This window comes from Bos indicus x Bos taurus, chromosome 5 (assembly GCF_003369695.1).
Source record: "Bos indicus x Bos taurus breed Angus x Brahman F1 hybrid chromosome 5, Bos_hybrid_MaternalHap_v2.0, whole genome shotgun sequence".
Classification (NCBI taxonomy): domain Eukaryota; kingdom Metazoa; phylum Chordata; class Mammalia; order Artiodactyla; family Bovidae; genus Bos; species Bos indicus x Bos taurus.
The window spans coordinates 92,878,758-92,896,782 of record NC_040080.1 but is presented as its reverse complement, the minus strand read 5'-3'; the positions used below and the strand labels follow the sequence as shown (position 1 = coordinate 92,896,782).

The following is an 18,025-nucleotide window of genomic DNA, read 5'->3' as shown; positions in this document are numbered from 1 at the left end:
GATCAGGCCACAGCTGGCTTTCCAAGGGCTGAAGTCCCTGAAGCAAGCTCTCCCTAAAGGAATAAGCAGAGCAGACCACTGCCAGTGGGGGACTCGCTCTGCCTCCTGTTCATGGATAGTGTGCAATGTGCTGCAATGTTTGATGACATTCCTGGTCCTGGAAGGATCTTTCAGGATCTTGGCCAAATGCCCCCTTGCTTCCCAGCACCCTTCTTTGGGCTACTCACAGCCCTAGGCCCCGGCTGTAAAGAAAGATTTGCTGGCAGCATGGCCTATTCGCTGCCAAGACATCAGGGCTGCAAGGCAAGTTTATCCCTAGCTGAGCAGAGCCTGCCAGGAAGACAGCGTTTGCACCCCACACCGCTGCGCAGGTGTGTCGGTGAGCTCACAGCTGCCCCCCAGGCATGCCCAGCCCACTTAATCATTCACAGCTCGACAACTCTCCCGCCCAAACCAGGTCTAGAGGATAAAAGAGGGGCTTGCGGCTCCTAGATAACAGAGCCGCTTTCCGCGTCCTGTCCCGCGCTGCTCTTTCTCTCCAGCACCTCGCGACCGCTAGTTCCCGCTACTCTTACTCCACTAGGAACCAGCCATTATGTCTCGCCAGTCAACCGTGTCCTTCCGAAGCGGGGGCGGCCGCAGCTTCAGCACTGCCTCTGCCATCACCCCGTCCGTCTCCCGCACCAGTTTCACCTCCGTGTCCCGGTCCGGGGGTGGCGGCGGTGGCGGCTTCGGCAGGGTCAGCCTTGGGGGTGCTTATGGTGCCGGTGGCTTTGGCAGCCGGAGCCTCTACAACCTGGGGGGCTCCAAGAGGATTTCCATTAGCGCCAGCGGCGGTGGATTCAGGAACCGATTTGGTGCTGGTGCTGGAGGCGGCTATGGCTTTGGAGGTGGAGCCGGGAGCGGATTTGGTTTTGGCGGTGGAGCTGGCGGTGGTGGCTTTGGGCTTGGTGGTGGAGCTGGCTTCGGAGGTGGCTTCGGTGGTCCTGGCTTCCCTGTGTGCCCCCCTGGAGGCATCCAAGAGGTCACCGTCAACCAGAGTCTCCTGACTCCCCTCAACCTGCAAATCGACCCCACCATCCAGCGGGTGAGGACTGAGGAGCGGGAGCAGATCAAGACCCTCAACAACAAGTTTGCCTCTTTCATCGACAAGGTGAGAACTGATTCTTGGTGGAAAACCACCATGAGTGTGGGATATGTGCTAAAGAAGTGGGAAGAGGGGAGATTTCCTGACCTTGTACAAATATCTTCCTATGTTTTTCTCTTTGTTTCTGTGTCCTGGATTTGTGGCCCACTTTCTTAATTAGACTGGCAGCTTGGAAGAGAGGGTCGTAATTCATCCCCTTCAGAGTTGACCCCCTGAAGGCTCTTTACTGACTGTTGGGAAGAGACTGTTGCATTCTGTGCTCCATGTAACGGGGCTGATTGCATAGAAAGGTGGATCTGTTCACTGGACAGTAGCCTGAGTGCCTTTACAGCCACCCCTGCCCTGGGCCAGTCTCCGCCCAGGCTATCTGTGCCCTGAATAAGTGTCCTGTCTCCCCTAGAAGAGTGAGTTTAGATGCTTCACTCTGGACCTGTCCTCTTTGGCCCAGGTCCAAGCACTATCCATGGGAAGATTTAGGGGGACAGCATGAGAAGGGAGGAAAACTGGAAAGTTGATCACTGAAACATGAATTCAGATGTCTCCATCTTCAAACTCTGCCCCCTCCAGGTGCGGTTCCTGGAGCAGCAGAACAAGGTCCTGGACACCAAGTGGGCCCTGCTGCAGGAGCAGGGCACCAAGACTGTGAGGCAGAACCTGGAGCCTTTGTTAGAGCAGTACATCAACAACCTCAGGAGACAGCTGGATGGTATCGTTGGGGAGAGAGGCCGCCTGGACTCAGAGCTCAGGAATATGCAGGACTTGGTGGAGGACTTCAAGAACAAGTGAGCTGGGGTAGAATGGAGACAGGGCGGGTCTCTGTACCAGATATACTTTATAACCAGACCACTGCTTATGCCTTGCCCAAGGACTGAAAACAGATACATTTTTCATGGACATCTAAAGTGCTGGGAAAACATCAAGTCCATGTTTAGAAAGTTCTAGCTGCAAGCTCAGTCCCTCTGCAAAATACTTAGCCTTCAGCCAGAGTAACAAGCTCAGTGTCCTTGGCATGGCCTGGTGAAAAGAGCAGTTGTGTAATCCTTGCTTTGGGGGACCCTCCTCCCCAATACACTCCAAGTACATGACATGGACTTTTTGATGGATTCCCCTCAAAGCAGGAACTGATGATGTAACCTAGGTTGGGCTAAGTACTAAACAATTTCTTTAGTCCTTATGAACCAGCAGCTGGTCTGCTAATTTTTTGTTTTTCAAAGGCCATGAAAGCTGAAAAATAAAGCACTAGAGAAAGGGACTAGATGTGGAATTTGAATGAAGCTGTATAGTTTTTCTACAGGAATGTTCCTGAAGCAACCGTATTACAGCATTAATAGAATAGCTATCTGCTAAGCAATTACAGAGAAAACAGTATCCTAATGGGTAGGGAGCTTGCCCAGAGGTTCTTGCTCCTGGTGTCCCTCCCTCTCTGTCCATATGATGTGAGAGGCCTCTTCCAGGGAGAAGGTAGGCTCACAGTTGACTATGTGCAGTACAGGCCCTGGGTCTCATCCTCTGATAAGCACTTCCCATTCCTTTTTACCACCAGGTATGAAGATGAAATCAACAAGCGTACCACTGCCGAGAATGAGTTTGTGATGCTGAAGAAGGTATGTGGGTAGCAGAGAAACTGTCGCCTGTGGTTATGCTCGTTTAAGGTGCTGTTCACTTAAGTCAGGGTGGGAATGGGGTACAGTGCCAACCAGCCATGTTTCTCTAGGATGTGGATGCTGCCTACATGAACAAAGTGGAACTAGAGGCCAAGGTCGATGCACTGATGGACGAGATCAACTTCATGAAGATGTTCTTCGATGCGGTAAGAAATGTCCCCTGTTCAGGAGCCAGAGAGATGGTCACCGGGACATTACCAGGGATTAGGGTCTCTGGGATTAAGTGACTTTCAGTGGTTCCTATGGCATGGACACATATTTGTCTTTTCTACTCTTTCAGCACTATTCACACTTTATTACTGAATAAAGCTAATTCTCTCTCTCTCTTTTAAGTCAAATTTAAAGCAAAAGACCTCTACAATAATCAGTCTGCAGAGTGAGATTTAGAGTGAGCTATTAGAAGCCCAGGTATACTTTTCCTGGCCATTTCCCCTTTCTGGAATACCATCCTGTCTCTGCTAACTCCTAGCATGGCAAACCACACCATCAGGTTCTTTTCAGATCAATTTTGACCTAAGAAGAGTCAAGTCTGAGAGGTTACATAGTAGGGGTTTCTTGATGTTCAGAGTTATTAAATTTAAAGTATAGATTTAGTAGTGATTTGAATTATTTATTAACTGACCTAAGTTTTTCATTAATAGGTAGGAGGTTGTTATTTTTTTCCTCAAGTTGACATAGAACAATGAATAGAAGATTTGAATGGAATGATATTAAATAAAATGGACTCTCATGATCGATTTCAAATCTCCCTGCAGGAGCTGTCCCAGATGCAGACACACGTCTCAGACACATCCGTGGTCCTGTCCATGGACAACAACCGCAGCCTGGACTTGGACAGCATCATTGCTGAGGTCAAGGCCCAGTACGAGGACATTGCCAACCGCAGCCGCACAGAAGCTGAGTCCTGGTACCAGACCAAGGTGGGTGCTGTGGCGAAGTGTCCTGAATGAGGGAAGGACACACGTCAAGGTATTCCAGGCCTTAACCAAAGGCTAAGGATGGGGCTCCTGAGACCTGCTGAGGCCTATTGGGAGGAGTTATGAGACATGCATACATCTGCCACATAAATTCAAGAATCTTAAAGAGAATCTCACCGTTTCACATGAGTGTCTACAGAAAAGCAAAGGGGCTAAAGAGGAAATTAAGACCAGCTCCAGGCTCCCAAAAACTATGCCACTTACCACCTTGAGGTAGCTGCTACCTATGAACTTGGGGAAGTGTTTCCACCCTCGTGTAATGGACTCTTTCTTCTTTTCCATTGGCATCAGTATGAGGAGCTGCAGCAGACTGCAGGTCGCCATGGCGATGATCTCCGTAACACCAAGCATGAGATCTCTGAGATGAATAGGATGATCCAGAGGCTGAGATCCGAGATCGACAACGTTAAAAAACAGGTAGGGAAAGAATGCAGGGAAGGAGCTTGAGTTCTTAAAGGAGAACCGACTTTGTTTTGCTTTCTAAACATATACACACAGAACTGGAGCAGGTACCAGCACTTCAGTGTTCCACCATCCACAATGACCAGGGCAAATGTGCTGGCTTCTCTCCGCAATCTCAGAAAGAGACCCCTTAGGCCCAGGTGAGCCTCTAAAGTGTCCCCACCCTTCCTTCCTTCCCCTCTAGTGTGCCAACCTGCAGAATGCCATTGCTGACGCTGAGCAGCGTGGGGAGCTGGCCCTCAAGGATGCCAGGAGCAAGCTGGCGGAGCTGGAGGACGCCCTGCAGAAGGCCAAGCAGGACATGGCACGTCTGCTGAGGGAGTACCAGGAGCTGATGAACACCAAGCTGGCCCTGGACGTGGAGATCGCCACCTACAGGAAGCTGCTGGAGGGCGAGGAGTGCAGGTGGGTGACAAGGCTGACATCACGAACCCACAGTGGCCTCACGTTTGATAAAGTAGAGCTTCTACTCCATTACTGGGTGTCAAAACACACACACATAGGTGGCCACTACCTTGTACCTGATGATTATCCATCATGAATCCAATGATCCGATCCAGCCCAATCTGACACGCTTCTATTAGGGAGCTTCACTAAATGACTTAGTTCTTCTGGGCTTCATCTGCAGCTGTCTAAAAGGGGCCACGTACAGTGCTAACAGCAGCAGGATCAAATAAATTAGATGCATAGGACCAATCTGCCAGACTGGTCTCACCAAGTTTTTCCCCCCTCAGACATACAGCTGACCTACACAATGAGACCTCAACTCACTTTTCTGACCTACCACCAGTATTCTTCGATGCTGCCTCTCCTTCAAACAACTAAGCAACCCCACACATGTCTTTCTCATTCTTCAAGTGCTTCTTCCTTCAGGAAGCCTTTCATGATTACTCCAGTTGAGTTAAACTCATCTGCCTTTGGATTCTCAAACTACTGCATTTTCTTCAGTCTTCTGACACTACCCATTGCCTACTTCCTCCTTGACGTATTTCTGTCCAAGCCAAGTCTTCTCACAGGATGTAGCTCCTGTAAGGCAACAACTGCTTCATACATGTGTATAGTTCCCACAGCCTCTCCTTCACATTTTCTATGTAATGGGTAGAGGAGAGTGTTAATTATAATCTTCCTTTGATAACCTGTTCCTAGATTGAGATCTATTCTTTTAGGAAGTCTCTCCAGAGAGCTATCTCTTTCTCTAATTTAAGCAGTTTTTCAGGCATGCAGTCCCCTAGCTCAGAGAACAAGCTCTAAACATGACTATTGGAGTTATCCACATAGATTACTGCTGTCTTTTGGGAGGATTTTAACTCATTTCAATTTTTCCCTTTCAGACTGAGTGGAGAAGGAGTTGGACCAGTCAACATCTGTAAGTAACTTTGAACAGACATTAACAATGATGACAATACAGGGTATTTGGTGTGACTCAGAGTCCCACTGTTTCTAGCTACCGGACATGCCCATCTCCCAAATGGTTGTTTAATATACTTAGTGAGAAGCAGGTCGTACAGGGACAAAAACACAGGTTGAGACAGGAAGCAACAGGGCTCATGTCTTACCTCCTAAAGGGTGGGCCCTGTATCTTACCCATCTTGGACTCTGTCCCCCAGCCTTGCCCTGACCCCCATTCCCTTGGGGGACTTACACCGTCCCTTGCCTACTGTGTTCACTGGTTTTCTATTAGGGAGCTTCACTAAATGACTTAGTTCTTCTGGGCTTCATCTGCAGCTGTCTAAAAGGGGTGACGTACAGTGCTAACAGTAGCAGGATCAAATAAATTAGATGCATAGGACCAATCTGCCAGACTGGTCTCACCAAGTTTTTCCCTCCTTTCTCTGCAGCTGTCGTCACAAACACCGTTTCCTCAGGCTACGGTGGTGGCAGTGGCTTTGGCGGTGGCCTGGGCGGTGGCCTGGGTGGCGGCCTCGGCGGCGGCCTGGGCGGAGGTCTGGGCAGTGGTCTTGGTGGAGGCGGCAGTAGCAGCTTCTACTCCAGCAGCAGTGGGGGTGTTGGCCTAGGCGGTGGGCTCAGTGTCGGGGGCTCTGGCTTCAGTGCAAGCAGTGGCCGAAGCTTGGGCTTTGGCAGTGGTGGGGGCAGCAGCTCCAGCGTCAAATTTGTCTCCACCACCTCCTCCTCTCGGAAGAGCTTCAAGAGCTAAGAGCCTGCAGCAAGTTACTGCCTCCCAAGCCCAGCAGCCGGCCGTGGCATCCACCTGTGGCATCCACCTCTTCTAGGTGGTGTCTCAAGCCAAGTTTTCTCCTCTTCTGGAGTCTAGTCAATGAAGCCTATCGCAGACCCACATTCTTTGGTTCCTGGAAGGCCCAACCCCCAGTCTCTAGCCTGGTGTGTCCTGATTCTATGCTCTGCTCCCAAGCAGCCTTTGAGTCTCTATAGCCTGGTCCTCGGTGACAGAAGAATCCAATGTTTTCCAGTATCTAAACCATCAAAACAGAGTCCTCACCCCAATCCCATCTGGTCTGACTATCTCCAGATTGTGTTCAATAAAATGCTTTCATAATATAAGCTGTTGGGAAGAACTGTTTTTTCAAGATCTACACCCAACCTAGAGATTCACTGAGGGTCCATCTGTCCAGATGTGGTTGGTTCCTTTGATTCATAGGGGGACAGAATGGCCTTGAAAGGAAGGTGACCGCTGTGGGTGGTACAGAGACTCCAGGAGGCACGAGGTGTGGATGGTAAAGCCTCTACGATGAAGGGGTCTCTGGAGGGCGTGAAGGGGAAGCTTCCCTGACTTGTAGCTTGTATAGATTGTAGAGCTGTTTGTTGGAGGGGGGCCCATTCAAGGTGGGCCGATTTTGCAAATTGGCTTAAGTCAAATTTGTAAATAAGGAATTTGTTGTCTTGAAGCCTCCAAAAGGCATAGAGATACCTTTTATAGATGTTAGTCCTGTTCTAATAATGTGGGTGCTTACAGGGTCAGTAGCTTATAGTTCCTTAATAGTGTCAGGGATGTAGGGGCCCTTGGATTAGCAAATAATTTCAGGAATTTAATGGAGGTGGCCAGAATTTGCACTATGTGTGGGATCACGGCCCATCCTCTTTCCATGAGCTTGTCTTAACTGATCCTGAATGAGGGTGTTTAATGAATCTCTTCGAACAGGAATTCATGGGTGCAATGTCATGCCTGTGCTTCTGGTATGCATTTAAGATCTTGCCTGCAAAGACAATGTGTGATGGCAGGGTAGCTGAGGTACCCCATCACACGTGGGGGGAGATGGATTGTGCTCCTTCAGAGATGAAAGCACTGTGACAAAGAGGCTGTTGCAATGGGCACTGAACAGAACATTTATCAGCCAAATCCTCAAGAGTGAAATATTTACCGCTTGCTGTTTGAACAGAGCCAACAATTTCAGAAATATTGGGTAGGGACCTTAACAGGTATGACAATGGCATTAGGATTTTGGTAACCCACTGTGAGGCATCTTTATTCTTTCCAGGTTTAAAAATAGGCCAAACTGAGTTGTTGAATGGAGAAACAGTGGGCATAATCACCCCTTCTCTAAATATATTCCCTATAATGGGTTTCAATTTTGAAGGCCCTGTTTTCGTTTACACTGGAGCATATTAACTATACCCAAAAGTCCATGAAGTCCTATTGTTACAAGCCAATTTTCAAGTGTCAGGACTTAATTTAATTTTAGTGTGTTGCTCATTGGATCAGAGTGTCCATGACTACTGTGAGATATATTGGGGGCGGGGGGCAACGAGTGGTAAGATCATGTGAAATTGAGGCAAGTCAGTAGTTCTGATAATTATGGTGAGGCATACTGGTTTGCTCTCACTTTGGTGTTCAATGACTTCTTCAAGATTACAGGGGAACCTTGTTTAAACTTAGTGAGATTACCAGTGAGATAATTTGAGCTCCAGTATGGATTAAGGCCATGAAGATTGGCCAACTGGTGTATTTCCGCAGACATTAAAGTCAATTTAGAACCTATGTGGTAGAAGTGCAGAGCCAGTACACATCCCTTTTGATCTTTTTGATGTATAAATTCTTTTTGTAAATTTCAGATTTCCAATTGGATCAAATTGTGTGTGTGTGTGTGTCTGTTTGTTTCCTCCCCGTTTTCAGGTTTATTTCTTTCCTTGCTTCCTCACTCTGATTCTCTTCCTTCCTTCTTTCCTTCCTCCCTCTCTCCTCCCACTTCCCTCTTCCCTCCCTTGCCATGCCCCCTCTCTTTTCTAGGGTTACTAGATTTACTTATGAGAGGAATTCTTGCTACCCTGCTCATATCTATACATTTCTTCCTTCAGAAGGCCTCAAATCAGTATCATCAGGGTTTGAGACTTTTCCCGCAGTTGGTTTAACCGCTTACTTGTGCCACCAGGGTGCCCAATGTATTTTCCTTGGGAAAATACAATTTTGTATATGGGGAAATACAAATACAAGAAGAGGATTTTCTTGGCAACAGAGGCATAGGCAGCAGCAGCAAAGCATTTTGTAGGGTTCTCGTACACTATTTAAGACTTCCCTGGTGGCTCAGATGGTAAAGTGTCTGTCTACAATGTGGGAGACCCGGGTTCGATCCCTGGGTTGGGAAGATCCCCTGGAGAAGGAAATGGCAATCCACTCCAGGACTATTGCCTAGAAAATCCCATGGACAGAGGAGCCTGGTAGGCTACAGTCCATGGGGTCGCAAAGAGTCGGACACGATCGAGCAGCATTTTGTAGGGTTCTCATACACTATTTTCCTTTAAGTTTGTGGTCTCAGTATGCTACAGTGTAATTGCTCTTCCACCCAATGAGTGATCACCTGATAGGATCATATATTGCACAGTCTTTCCCCTGAGTACTTCATAGAATGCGGGCCAATGCCTGCTTAAGACACTCAAAAGTCTTCACAGGACAAGAGTCATTCCCTTGAGCTTGGCGTCAGTCATTGTTTATAAAGGAATCAAGACACACAATTCAATATGAGACACACAAATAGGTCTGGGCTGAGACACGTGACACTTTAAGGAGGGCTCCAGTCCCATAATTGTCTCCAAATGACACCGACTGAAGCTTCTGATATAGGTCAGCTAAGTCTATAACAGAGGCCGTGATAGAATTCAGCAAATGTAGCACAAAGCAGAACAGCTCAAGTGCAAGCTTGACAGAAGGTGGCAACACAGCTCAGAGAGCCCACTAGCCAGAATGCAGCAGCTCAGAGTGCACACTGCCATGCTGCAAGCCAAAACAAGAAAGATCCCAGTGATAGCAGTCATCATCTAGACATCTTGCTCACAACACCAATTATTGTGAACACCCTCACTCAAAATGTAGTTCCACTCTTGAGACTGATGACTTCACACACATATACACAGATGATATGAAAATGACATTACTCACATAACAGGGTGTTCTGAAAAGAGCAGGGCAGGCTTCCCAAGCGCATTCACTATTGTTTAAAAGAGACCAGAGTGGGTTTTTTATGGTGATTAGGGATGGGGCCAGGCCAAGGAACCCCGCACATACTTCGAAATTTCCACTAGTTATAAAGAAGGGATCACCCGGGCTTTCTTACCAGTTTTCTCAGGTGTAGGTAGAAGGGGAAGGGCAATGGGTGGGGCTTAGAAGCTGTCAACATTCATCAGAGTAGAAAGAATGAAATTGTACAATATACGTTCATATCAAAAATATAAATAAATCAGAAATGAATAGCGGATAACTGGCTATACCCCCAATACAAAATAAAAAATTTAAAGGGTGAAAAAAATTAAAACCTTCTGCTCTGCCAAAGATATTGTCAAGAGAATGAGAAATCAAGCCACAAACTAGGAGAAAGTATCTGCAAAATATATATCCTTTAAAAAAGACTGTTATCTGAAATATAAAGAGCTCTTGAAACTCAACAATAAGAAAACTAATAACCCAATTAGAAAACAGGCTAAAGATCTTAGCAGATACTTCACCAAAGAAAATATACAGATGGCACATAAGCATATGAAAAAAAATGCTCACATCATTTTCATTAGGGAAATTCAAGTTAAAGTAATGACATACTACTTCACACCACTAGAATGGTAAAAATGCAAAACTCTGAGAATACCAAATGCTGTCCAGAACGTAGAATGAGAACTCTCATTCACTGTTGGCCAGAAGGCAAAATGATACAGCCACATTGGAGTCAATTTGGGCATTTCTTAAAAAACATACTCTTACCGTGCACCCCAGCAGTTGCACAGATTAGTATTTATCCAAGTGAGCTGAAGTTTTGTTCACACGAAGACCGGTTATGTGATGTTTATAGCAGTATAGATTCATTAACTGTAAAAAATGTACCACTCTGGTGTGGGATGTTGATGGTGGGGAAGGCTATGCATGTGAAGGGTCAGGGAACCTGTACTTTAAGCTCAATTTTGCTGTGAACCTAAAACAGCTCTAAAAATTGAAGTGTATTTTAAAAATGATTCAATCATTTTAGAAAACACAGACATTTACTTGTGTGTAAGTGTGTGTGTGAGAGAGAGGAATGGAATTTACTACAGTTCTGGTTATGTATGCACACCGTGTGCCTGGCTGGACTGGTTGCGCATTTCCTGCTGATGCAACTATATTCCCAAGCATTTATTTAAGCAAAATGAAAACATACGTCAACACAAAAACTCACAAGTATGCTTACAACTGTTTTATGGAAGGAAACTTCAAACTGGAAATATTTTAGGAAGCCATCAGTCAAAATGGGTAAAGAAACTGTGGTTTGTTCATACAGTGGTACTTCACTCAGTAATAAAAAAGGATGAACTACCAATATTCACAGCCATCTGGATGAATCTCAAAAACATTTTGCTGACTGAAAAAATCTAGACACACAAATATATACATGTATATTTATAAATATGTACGTATAGGCTGTATGATTCCATTTATATAAAATTCTAAAATAAATTAATTCAAGGTATAAACATCAACACAGTGATTGTTTAGGGGCAGTGGGCTTAAAGAGAAAGAGCACAAAAGAATTTTCTGGAGAAATGGAGATGTTATATATCTTGATATTGTGTGGATACTGAAGTGTGCAAATTTGTCAAAATTGATTGAATGCTACACTTGAGATCTGTGCTTTTCACTCTATATAAATTATACCTCAAGAAACAAAAAAAAGTTAAGACAAAGAATATTTCATGTTTCAAGTTTCTAAAGGGGAAATGGGAAAGAAAAAAGTAAATTGGGAATGGAATCTAGATTAGCCAAATCAACCGTTTCTGCCACAGATTCAAACTTTTCTAGCCATCTTAAGCGCTCTTCTGGGCCTATCAGAAAAACCCAAGGTATTTTCAGGGAGTGGCTGAGGGAAGAGCAGAGGAAAGGAGGTTAAATGTATCAGATCCCCCTGAGGCCTCCTGTGCAATGTTAGGTGTGCAGACTTGTGTCGGAATATCAATGATCTGTCACTAATTCCAACCCCAGGCCTAAAATGAGATTATAAAGGATTAACAAATGGAAGTAGCCACTGAATGCCAAGAAATCTTGGAAGAGATGGAGGCATGTTTGCTTTCTAGGACATTCAGATGATTTTGAGATGAATTTTTTTGGGGGGGGCGGGGGAAAAATTACTCCAGATCATCCTGAATTGGTAGGAGGAATTATCCAGCACATTCATAATTAATCAATATTTTCTCTTTACTAAAATAAAGGGAGTTTAATCAGAAGACAGAGGTAGTAAGACATCAGGCATAAGGCGGCATCTCATCCGATCATGTTATTTGAGTCAAATACTCGGTGTGTCTTATTAAAGTGTTGGAGTATTTTCGCCCAACTATACTTTTCTTTTAATAACACAGTATAGTGAGGTGGCTGCTGCAGAAGTGAGGAGGTGAAAACCAGGAGCTCAAAGAGGAAATAAGAAGGGAGACAGGGATGCTAGGGAGGCAGTGGAGAGAGAAAGAAACGAGTCCACTGGGAGTTCTTGGACACTTTCTTGGTCCCCCTTGGAGCCCTGGTTTGACTGCCTTTAACCCCTGTTCTTACTGAGAACTGAGGACACATGATGAAGGAGTATCTGGCTCCTTGTCCTCTCTCCATGCTTTTTTTTGCTGCTTATCCTACCCATGCTCCACACTAGCCCTGGAGTTCAGCCTGTTCTCTCCCCATCCTTACTGCTTCTCTAAAACACTTCTCACCTCTAGCATCGCTATTGCCTCAGAGCATCAAAATGCCTCACTCACAAGATATCCATTGCTCTTCCTCCAGCTAGTTTCCCCACATTGATTAGGAAAGCCAGGGGTTGTCTCTTCATCCAAATACACCCTTCAGTCCCAGCCCAATGATGTACTTATCCGTGACTTACACTTTCAAATACAAATACCTACCCAATACCAGTATAGGGTATTGTATAGGGTGAGTTGAAAAGAAATGGACACTTTAAAAAATGTATAACTCAGTAACTAGGTTTTATAAGAACATGTACTAAAATCAGTTGAAGGGAATAATCAGGTTTTTTTTTTTTCTTTCTATAACTGTACAAACACTCAATTTGTGTCCCTCAGGGCACATGACATGCCCCAATTCTGTAAGCTAATATCGCACCCCAATTTATTCCAGACCTTTTGCTGCATATTGCTTCTGGTTGTTGAAATGGCAGCCACAATGCTTCCCTTCATCTCCTCCAGGCTATGAAGAAGAGGTTGGAAAAATACAAGGTTCTTGACTTATCCCACTGGAAGTCACGTGGAATGACATCTCGGGATTTGGGACCAATACTTTGAACTAAGCAATCCACTGAGCATGGTGGAGGTGTTTTCCATCATCTCTGGACCCCAAGATCAACCTATGGTTGAGCCCCATCCTGCTGGAAGAAGGAGTTGACAGAAACTATCTGCAGCCGTGGATAAAGCCACGGAGATAATCATATCCAGATATGTGACCTTTCACTGCGTTCTCTGCCAAATACGGGTGGTCTGTCAGTGTGAAAATTGAGAAGGGGGACATTCTACCATACATGTTCATAAACAGCCTGGTTACTAAGTAATATAATTTTGAAAGTTTCAGTATTTTCTGAACCACTCTGTAAATCATAGAAGGCTGCACTTTCCACTCCAACTTTGGTGCTGAGACAGGCTGGGACCTGGGACCCTTTGTTTGCACCTGGACAAACAGCTTCCATGGCAACAAAATACAAAGAAACTAAAAGAGATTAAAAATAACTGTGCACATTGGCAGTTGAGGTAAATTATGAACAACTAGATACAAAAAAGACCAAAACACACCCCAACTGCCACTTCTGAAAACCTAGAGCAAAAGCAGAGTGTGCGTGCTCTCTGCACACAACATCACCAGTGGCGGGGGAGGCAAACCACCCAAGCCACCCCTCCAGCCGGACCCCTGGACACACCCCTTCTCTCACCCCCTTTAAGGAACCACCTGGCCCCTGGGTTAACAAGGAAACCTATTACTTGTTTTCACTCTCCCCTGCTGCAGTAGGAGCCCCAGGAAAGCTTTGCCTGAATTTCTTGTCTGACCTCTGATCAGTTTCTACTGATTAAGAAGGCCAAGAACCCTGATCAGCAACAGAGCTCCTGTCCCCATCCTTCACACATATGGCTGCATGTTTTTCTCTTTCGATGGGTGCTCCCCAGGGACACGATTATGTCTGGGATTCCCTTGGAAAGACATCATCCCACATTGGGGTTTGTAGCATTAGGATCAGGAATCCTACTCTGGAGTTTGCAGGATTAGGGACTTAGTCTTGAGTTTTTGATGGAATGTGACAATGGCCTGTTCCTCCTTCTCATATGTCAGCTCCACCCAGGGAGGCAGAAAGACAAAGCAAATCTTCTTGATGCAGACTTGCCATGGGCTCAGGCCTCAGGGGATCCCTCTTGCCTTTCTCCATGCTGGGAAAACAATGCAAAGAGTACACACAGGTTAATCCCTGGACCATAGAACAAAAGCCTTCCTCATTCCATGGCCATCAAAGACAGCACCAGCCTGGATAGAGGCTCCCTGGGCACAGAGTAGAGCCTGGACTTGGCAGCCTGCTGGGGAGGAGGCTGGCTATTGTCAGAGTTACTCACGCTGCTTTGCTTTAGTTTCTCTCACATAGCTGCCTGAACGATCACTCTTTGTTTTAATCTTATTATGACGGTCTGGCTTCCCCACCCTGCTCCTCTGGGAAACTATAACTCCCTTAGGCTCCATTATGGGACATGATTCAGGATCACTGAAGAGATTTCATCTGGGAAGTCAATTCTCTAACCATCCAGTGGGTTCCCACTGCCTATGAATACAACCCTCTCCTGGGCACTAAAGCAGGGGAAGAGCGCAGAGGACCAGACTCGGGAAGTGGAAAGAGGTACAGTTTAGTCCAGGAGGCAGTCTGTAAATGGTTAGGGGACACAGGACACCTCCCACACCCAAAGAGAGAAAATCAGGGGCAAATGAACCAAGCTCAAACTTGACCTTATAAGGGTGGTGGGACTGGGAAAAGAAGGACAGGAATGGATCTGTCACAGGGTCTCTCCTCTCTGACTCCCCTCTCCACTGAATTTCTTGTCTGGCCTCTGATCAGTTTCTACTGATTAAGAAGGCCACCTCCACTGTCTCTGGAGCCCTCATCATCTCTCATGAGTCCTGTCAGCAGACCTCACTGAGGGTCAGGGTCCCTGGAATTGGTTCCCAGGACATCATTCCCTGGAAGGTGGTGATGGAGATTTGGGGGAAAAAGACTTTATATATGTAGTCTTATATATATATATATATTAGAACATATATATATATAGACAGAGTATATATTAGAGCATGCTGCTGCTGCTGCTGCTAAGTCGCTTCAGTCATGTCTGACTCTATGCAACCCCATAGACGGCAGCCCACCCCATAGACGGCAGCCCACCCCATAGACGGCTCCCCCATCCCTGGGATTCTCCAGACAAGAACACTGGAGTGGGTTGCCATTTCCTTCTCCAATATTAGAGCATATGTATGTTCTAATATAGTAATCTAATATGGTATATTAGAATATATATATATATCATATTAGAGAATATATATATATATATATATATATATATATATATATGACTTATACATCTACCGGCAGGAGACATACTTGTGTCAGAAAATGAAAGAAACACTATGCTTTACATTGCTGGTGCTGTCTAGTACACAGGCCAAACCGCATTGGATAATACATTGCAGTTAAATCATCCTCTGAGAGGCCCCTTACTAACATGGCACAGACCAGCAATGCTGGTTGCATTTCCTCCCCCTTCATAGACAAGTACAGGCTGCTCCTGTGTTCAGTTCTTGAAGTGAATGTGAGGTTTCTTCTGCAACTGAATTATATACTTCATTTGAGAGTGAGACACACAGTCCTAAAAGAGGAACAGATCTGATCACCTATGCCGGTTGATAGAAGCCTGTTCCGGTGTGCACAGCCCAGACAAGGACCCAGCAGAGGGTGGTGCAGGGGAACTTGACTCCACAGGAAGGAGAGGGCAGCCTGCCAGACTTCTTTCAAGGACTTGGATTCTCCCTCCCTCCCTCTGACCACCAGTTTTCTTCCAGCCCCTTGGGCAGGGAGCCTCATCTGCTCTGGAGTAGGACTCTCCTCTGACTGCTGCAGTGAGTGCCAGCAAGCTTGCAAATCATATTTCTGATCTCATGCCTCTGCATGGCCTCTGGCAACATTCAGCAAACTTTTACCTGTGGCTTTTGGTCCTTACTAATGTGGTACAAACCGGCAATGCTGGTTGCATTTTCTTCCCCTTCATAGACACTTACACATTGCTTCTGTGTTCAGTTCTTAAAGCTTCTTGTGGATTCCTGAACACACCAAGCTTCTTCATACTTCCATTATAATGACGATATTAGCTCATCTTCGTTGAGAACTTATGCACGCACAGAGTGCAGAGACCTTTACATGAATTATTTCACATAATCCTCACAGCACTGTGAGATAGGTACTATTTTCATCCCCAGTTTACAGCTCTAAAAATGAGTAATTTGCATAAAGATGCACAGGAGCCTGTGAGCCTAAGTACCTTGCTTGTCTCAAGAGCTCTTGCTCTTAGCCAGGGGTTGGCAAATTTTTCTTTAAAGGGCCATCTAATAAATCTTTTAAGTTTTGCTGGTCACACACCATTCTGTTGCAACCACTACTCAACTCTCCTATTACAATGTGAAAGCAGAAACAGACATGGGACATTGACATAGACACAGGGCATTGGAAAAACAGGATGTTGCTCCAAGTTGACTTGCTAGCCCTTCCTACCCATCCCGGCCTCATTCATGTCAAGCTTAAAGACTTTATCCCAAGAAAGTAGCTCAGAAAACCATGCCATGGGAAGGAAAACTTCTTTCTCAGAATTGGGTGGAAGAATACTTCTTGGTAAGGCATTGTGCAACCAGGGTGGAGGAAGAGGAGCTGCTTCCATGGCCTTGAGAAGGTATCTCTTTCCTGCCAGATGCCGAATAAGCACTTCTTTACGTAGGGAATGCCCTGCTCCCCTGGAAACTGCCTCCATAACACTGGAGAGATTGAATTGCTTATAAAATAGTCACAAGAGCTTTTCTCAGGCTCATCTCAGTGTGGGAGTTTGTCTTTCCTCCTCTGGCTGTCCATTTAATCAAATAGTCTTATAAAGCACCCTGTCTACAATTGCTCTCAATACTCCTCCATAGTGCTTAATTTATGGACTAAAACAATCAATCTCCTTCCCCCTTAAACCAAGCACCATGATCACTTGGCAGCCTTCCCTCCCTCTAAGAATGTGTCTGGAGATTTAAGATTTCAAGCACTGAGATTAGGAATATAAATTTGAAAGTTACTTGTGACATCATCACACCTGTAAAGACACATTTTTATGATTCACTGTTTCTATATGCCCCTCAACTTTCTGTACACACCCTATTAAGGTGTCTGATCTTGACGCCTAAGAAATGTCAGAATCTATGAGAATATAAATTCAGTGAATTCCCTTAATGATTTTTGTCCTACTCATTTTAGATTCTCAAAATTAAGTTCTAAGTGAACATTCCAAAAAACTGGAGAAAAGGGTGGCTATGAATTCCATTTGGTAGGAAAAAAAAATGTCCACAGTCACCAGCTCAATGGGAAAGCAAACACTGGGGAGGAAGGTGCAGGCATGGCTAGAAACCATGAGAAGTCAGCTTTTTGGGCAGAGTGGACTTGGGTGATCTCTTATCCTATATCATGAAACTGCCAATTCCACACAAGACAAGCTTGTTCTTATGCTGTAAAAACTCATCTCCTTTGTCCCTCTTGCCTTTCAAAGGAGTGTCATGTCCCCAGAGTAGCCCCCAATTCCCAGGCCAGGCCACCAGGAAGGCAGTCAGGAGATCCAGAAGGACATGTTCAAACATGGCCCAAAACCACCGCAAGCCACTTCTTGCTCAGACCACAGGCAAATGCCTATTAACCCTCAGAGACAGTTCAACCTGATGGGAAGGGTGGTGTGAGTGGAGAAGAAAACTTGTGTGGGAAGGGGGCAAGAGAAGAGTGTCTGAGTAAGCAGAAGGAGGGGACAATTATCACAGATCAGCTCCTTGTCTCCTTTGTTTGAGAACATGACTAACCCATGACTTCAGTGAATTTACATCCAGTGGTATTGTGTTGGGATCAAGTCAAGGCTAGAAGCCAGAATTTCTCCATGACTAAAGGAAACCAAAGAAGCAATATTCATACTTCATACCTTTCTAGAGGCAGGGGGTGATCTCACTATTTGTAAAGCCCAGCCCTTTCTAATCTGCAGGCTCACCTTCCAGGACTGAGCCCGGCCCATTTTTTCCATATATAAGCTGCTGCCGGGAAGCT

At 45.6% G+C, this 18,025-nt stretch overlaps 1 protein-coding gene across 1 annotated transcript; it reads left to right on the top strand.

Moving 5' to 3' along the window:
• Window positions 1-341: 341 nt before the first annotated feature.
• On the top strand, window positions 342-6,770 carry KRT5 (keratin 5). The gene is made up of 9 exons (XM_027542953.1): window positions 342-1,153; window positions 1,715-1,929; window positions 2,691-2,751; window positions 2,862-2,957; window positions 3,567-3,731; window positions 4,080-4,205; window positions 4,435-4,655; window positions 5,582-5,616; window positions 6,089-6,770. The coding sequence occupies exons 1-9, from the start codon at window positions 596-598 to the stop codon at window positions 6,403-6,405; spliced, it is 1,794 nt and encodes a 597-aa protein (XP_027398754.1). The 5' UTR covers window positions 342-595; the 3' UTR covers window positions 6,406-6,770.
• The last annotated feature ends 11,255 nt before the right edge of the window (window positions 6,771-18,025 follow it).

Excerpts from the sequence above, each read along its gene's own strand:
- KRT5 (XM_027542953.1), top strand. The coding sequence starts at position 596 with ATGTCTCGCCAGTCAACCGTGTCCTTCCGAAGCGGGGGCGGCCGCAGC. Across the intron at positions 1,154-1,714 it reads TTGCCTCTTTCATCGACAAG|GTGCGGTTCCTGGAGCAGCA; the intron begins GTGAGAACTGAT and ends TGCCCCCTCCAG. Across the intron at positions 3,732-4,079 it reads AGTCCTGGTACCAGACCAAG|TATGAGGAGCTGCAGCAGAC; the intron begins GTGGGTGCTGTG and ends CATTGGCATCAG.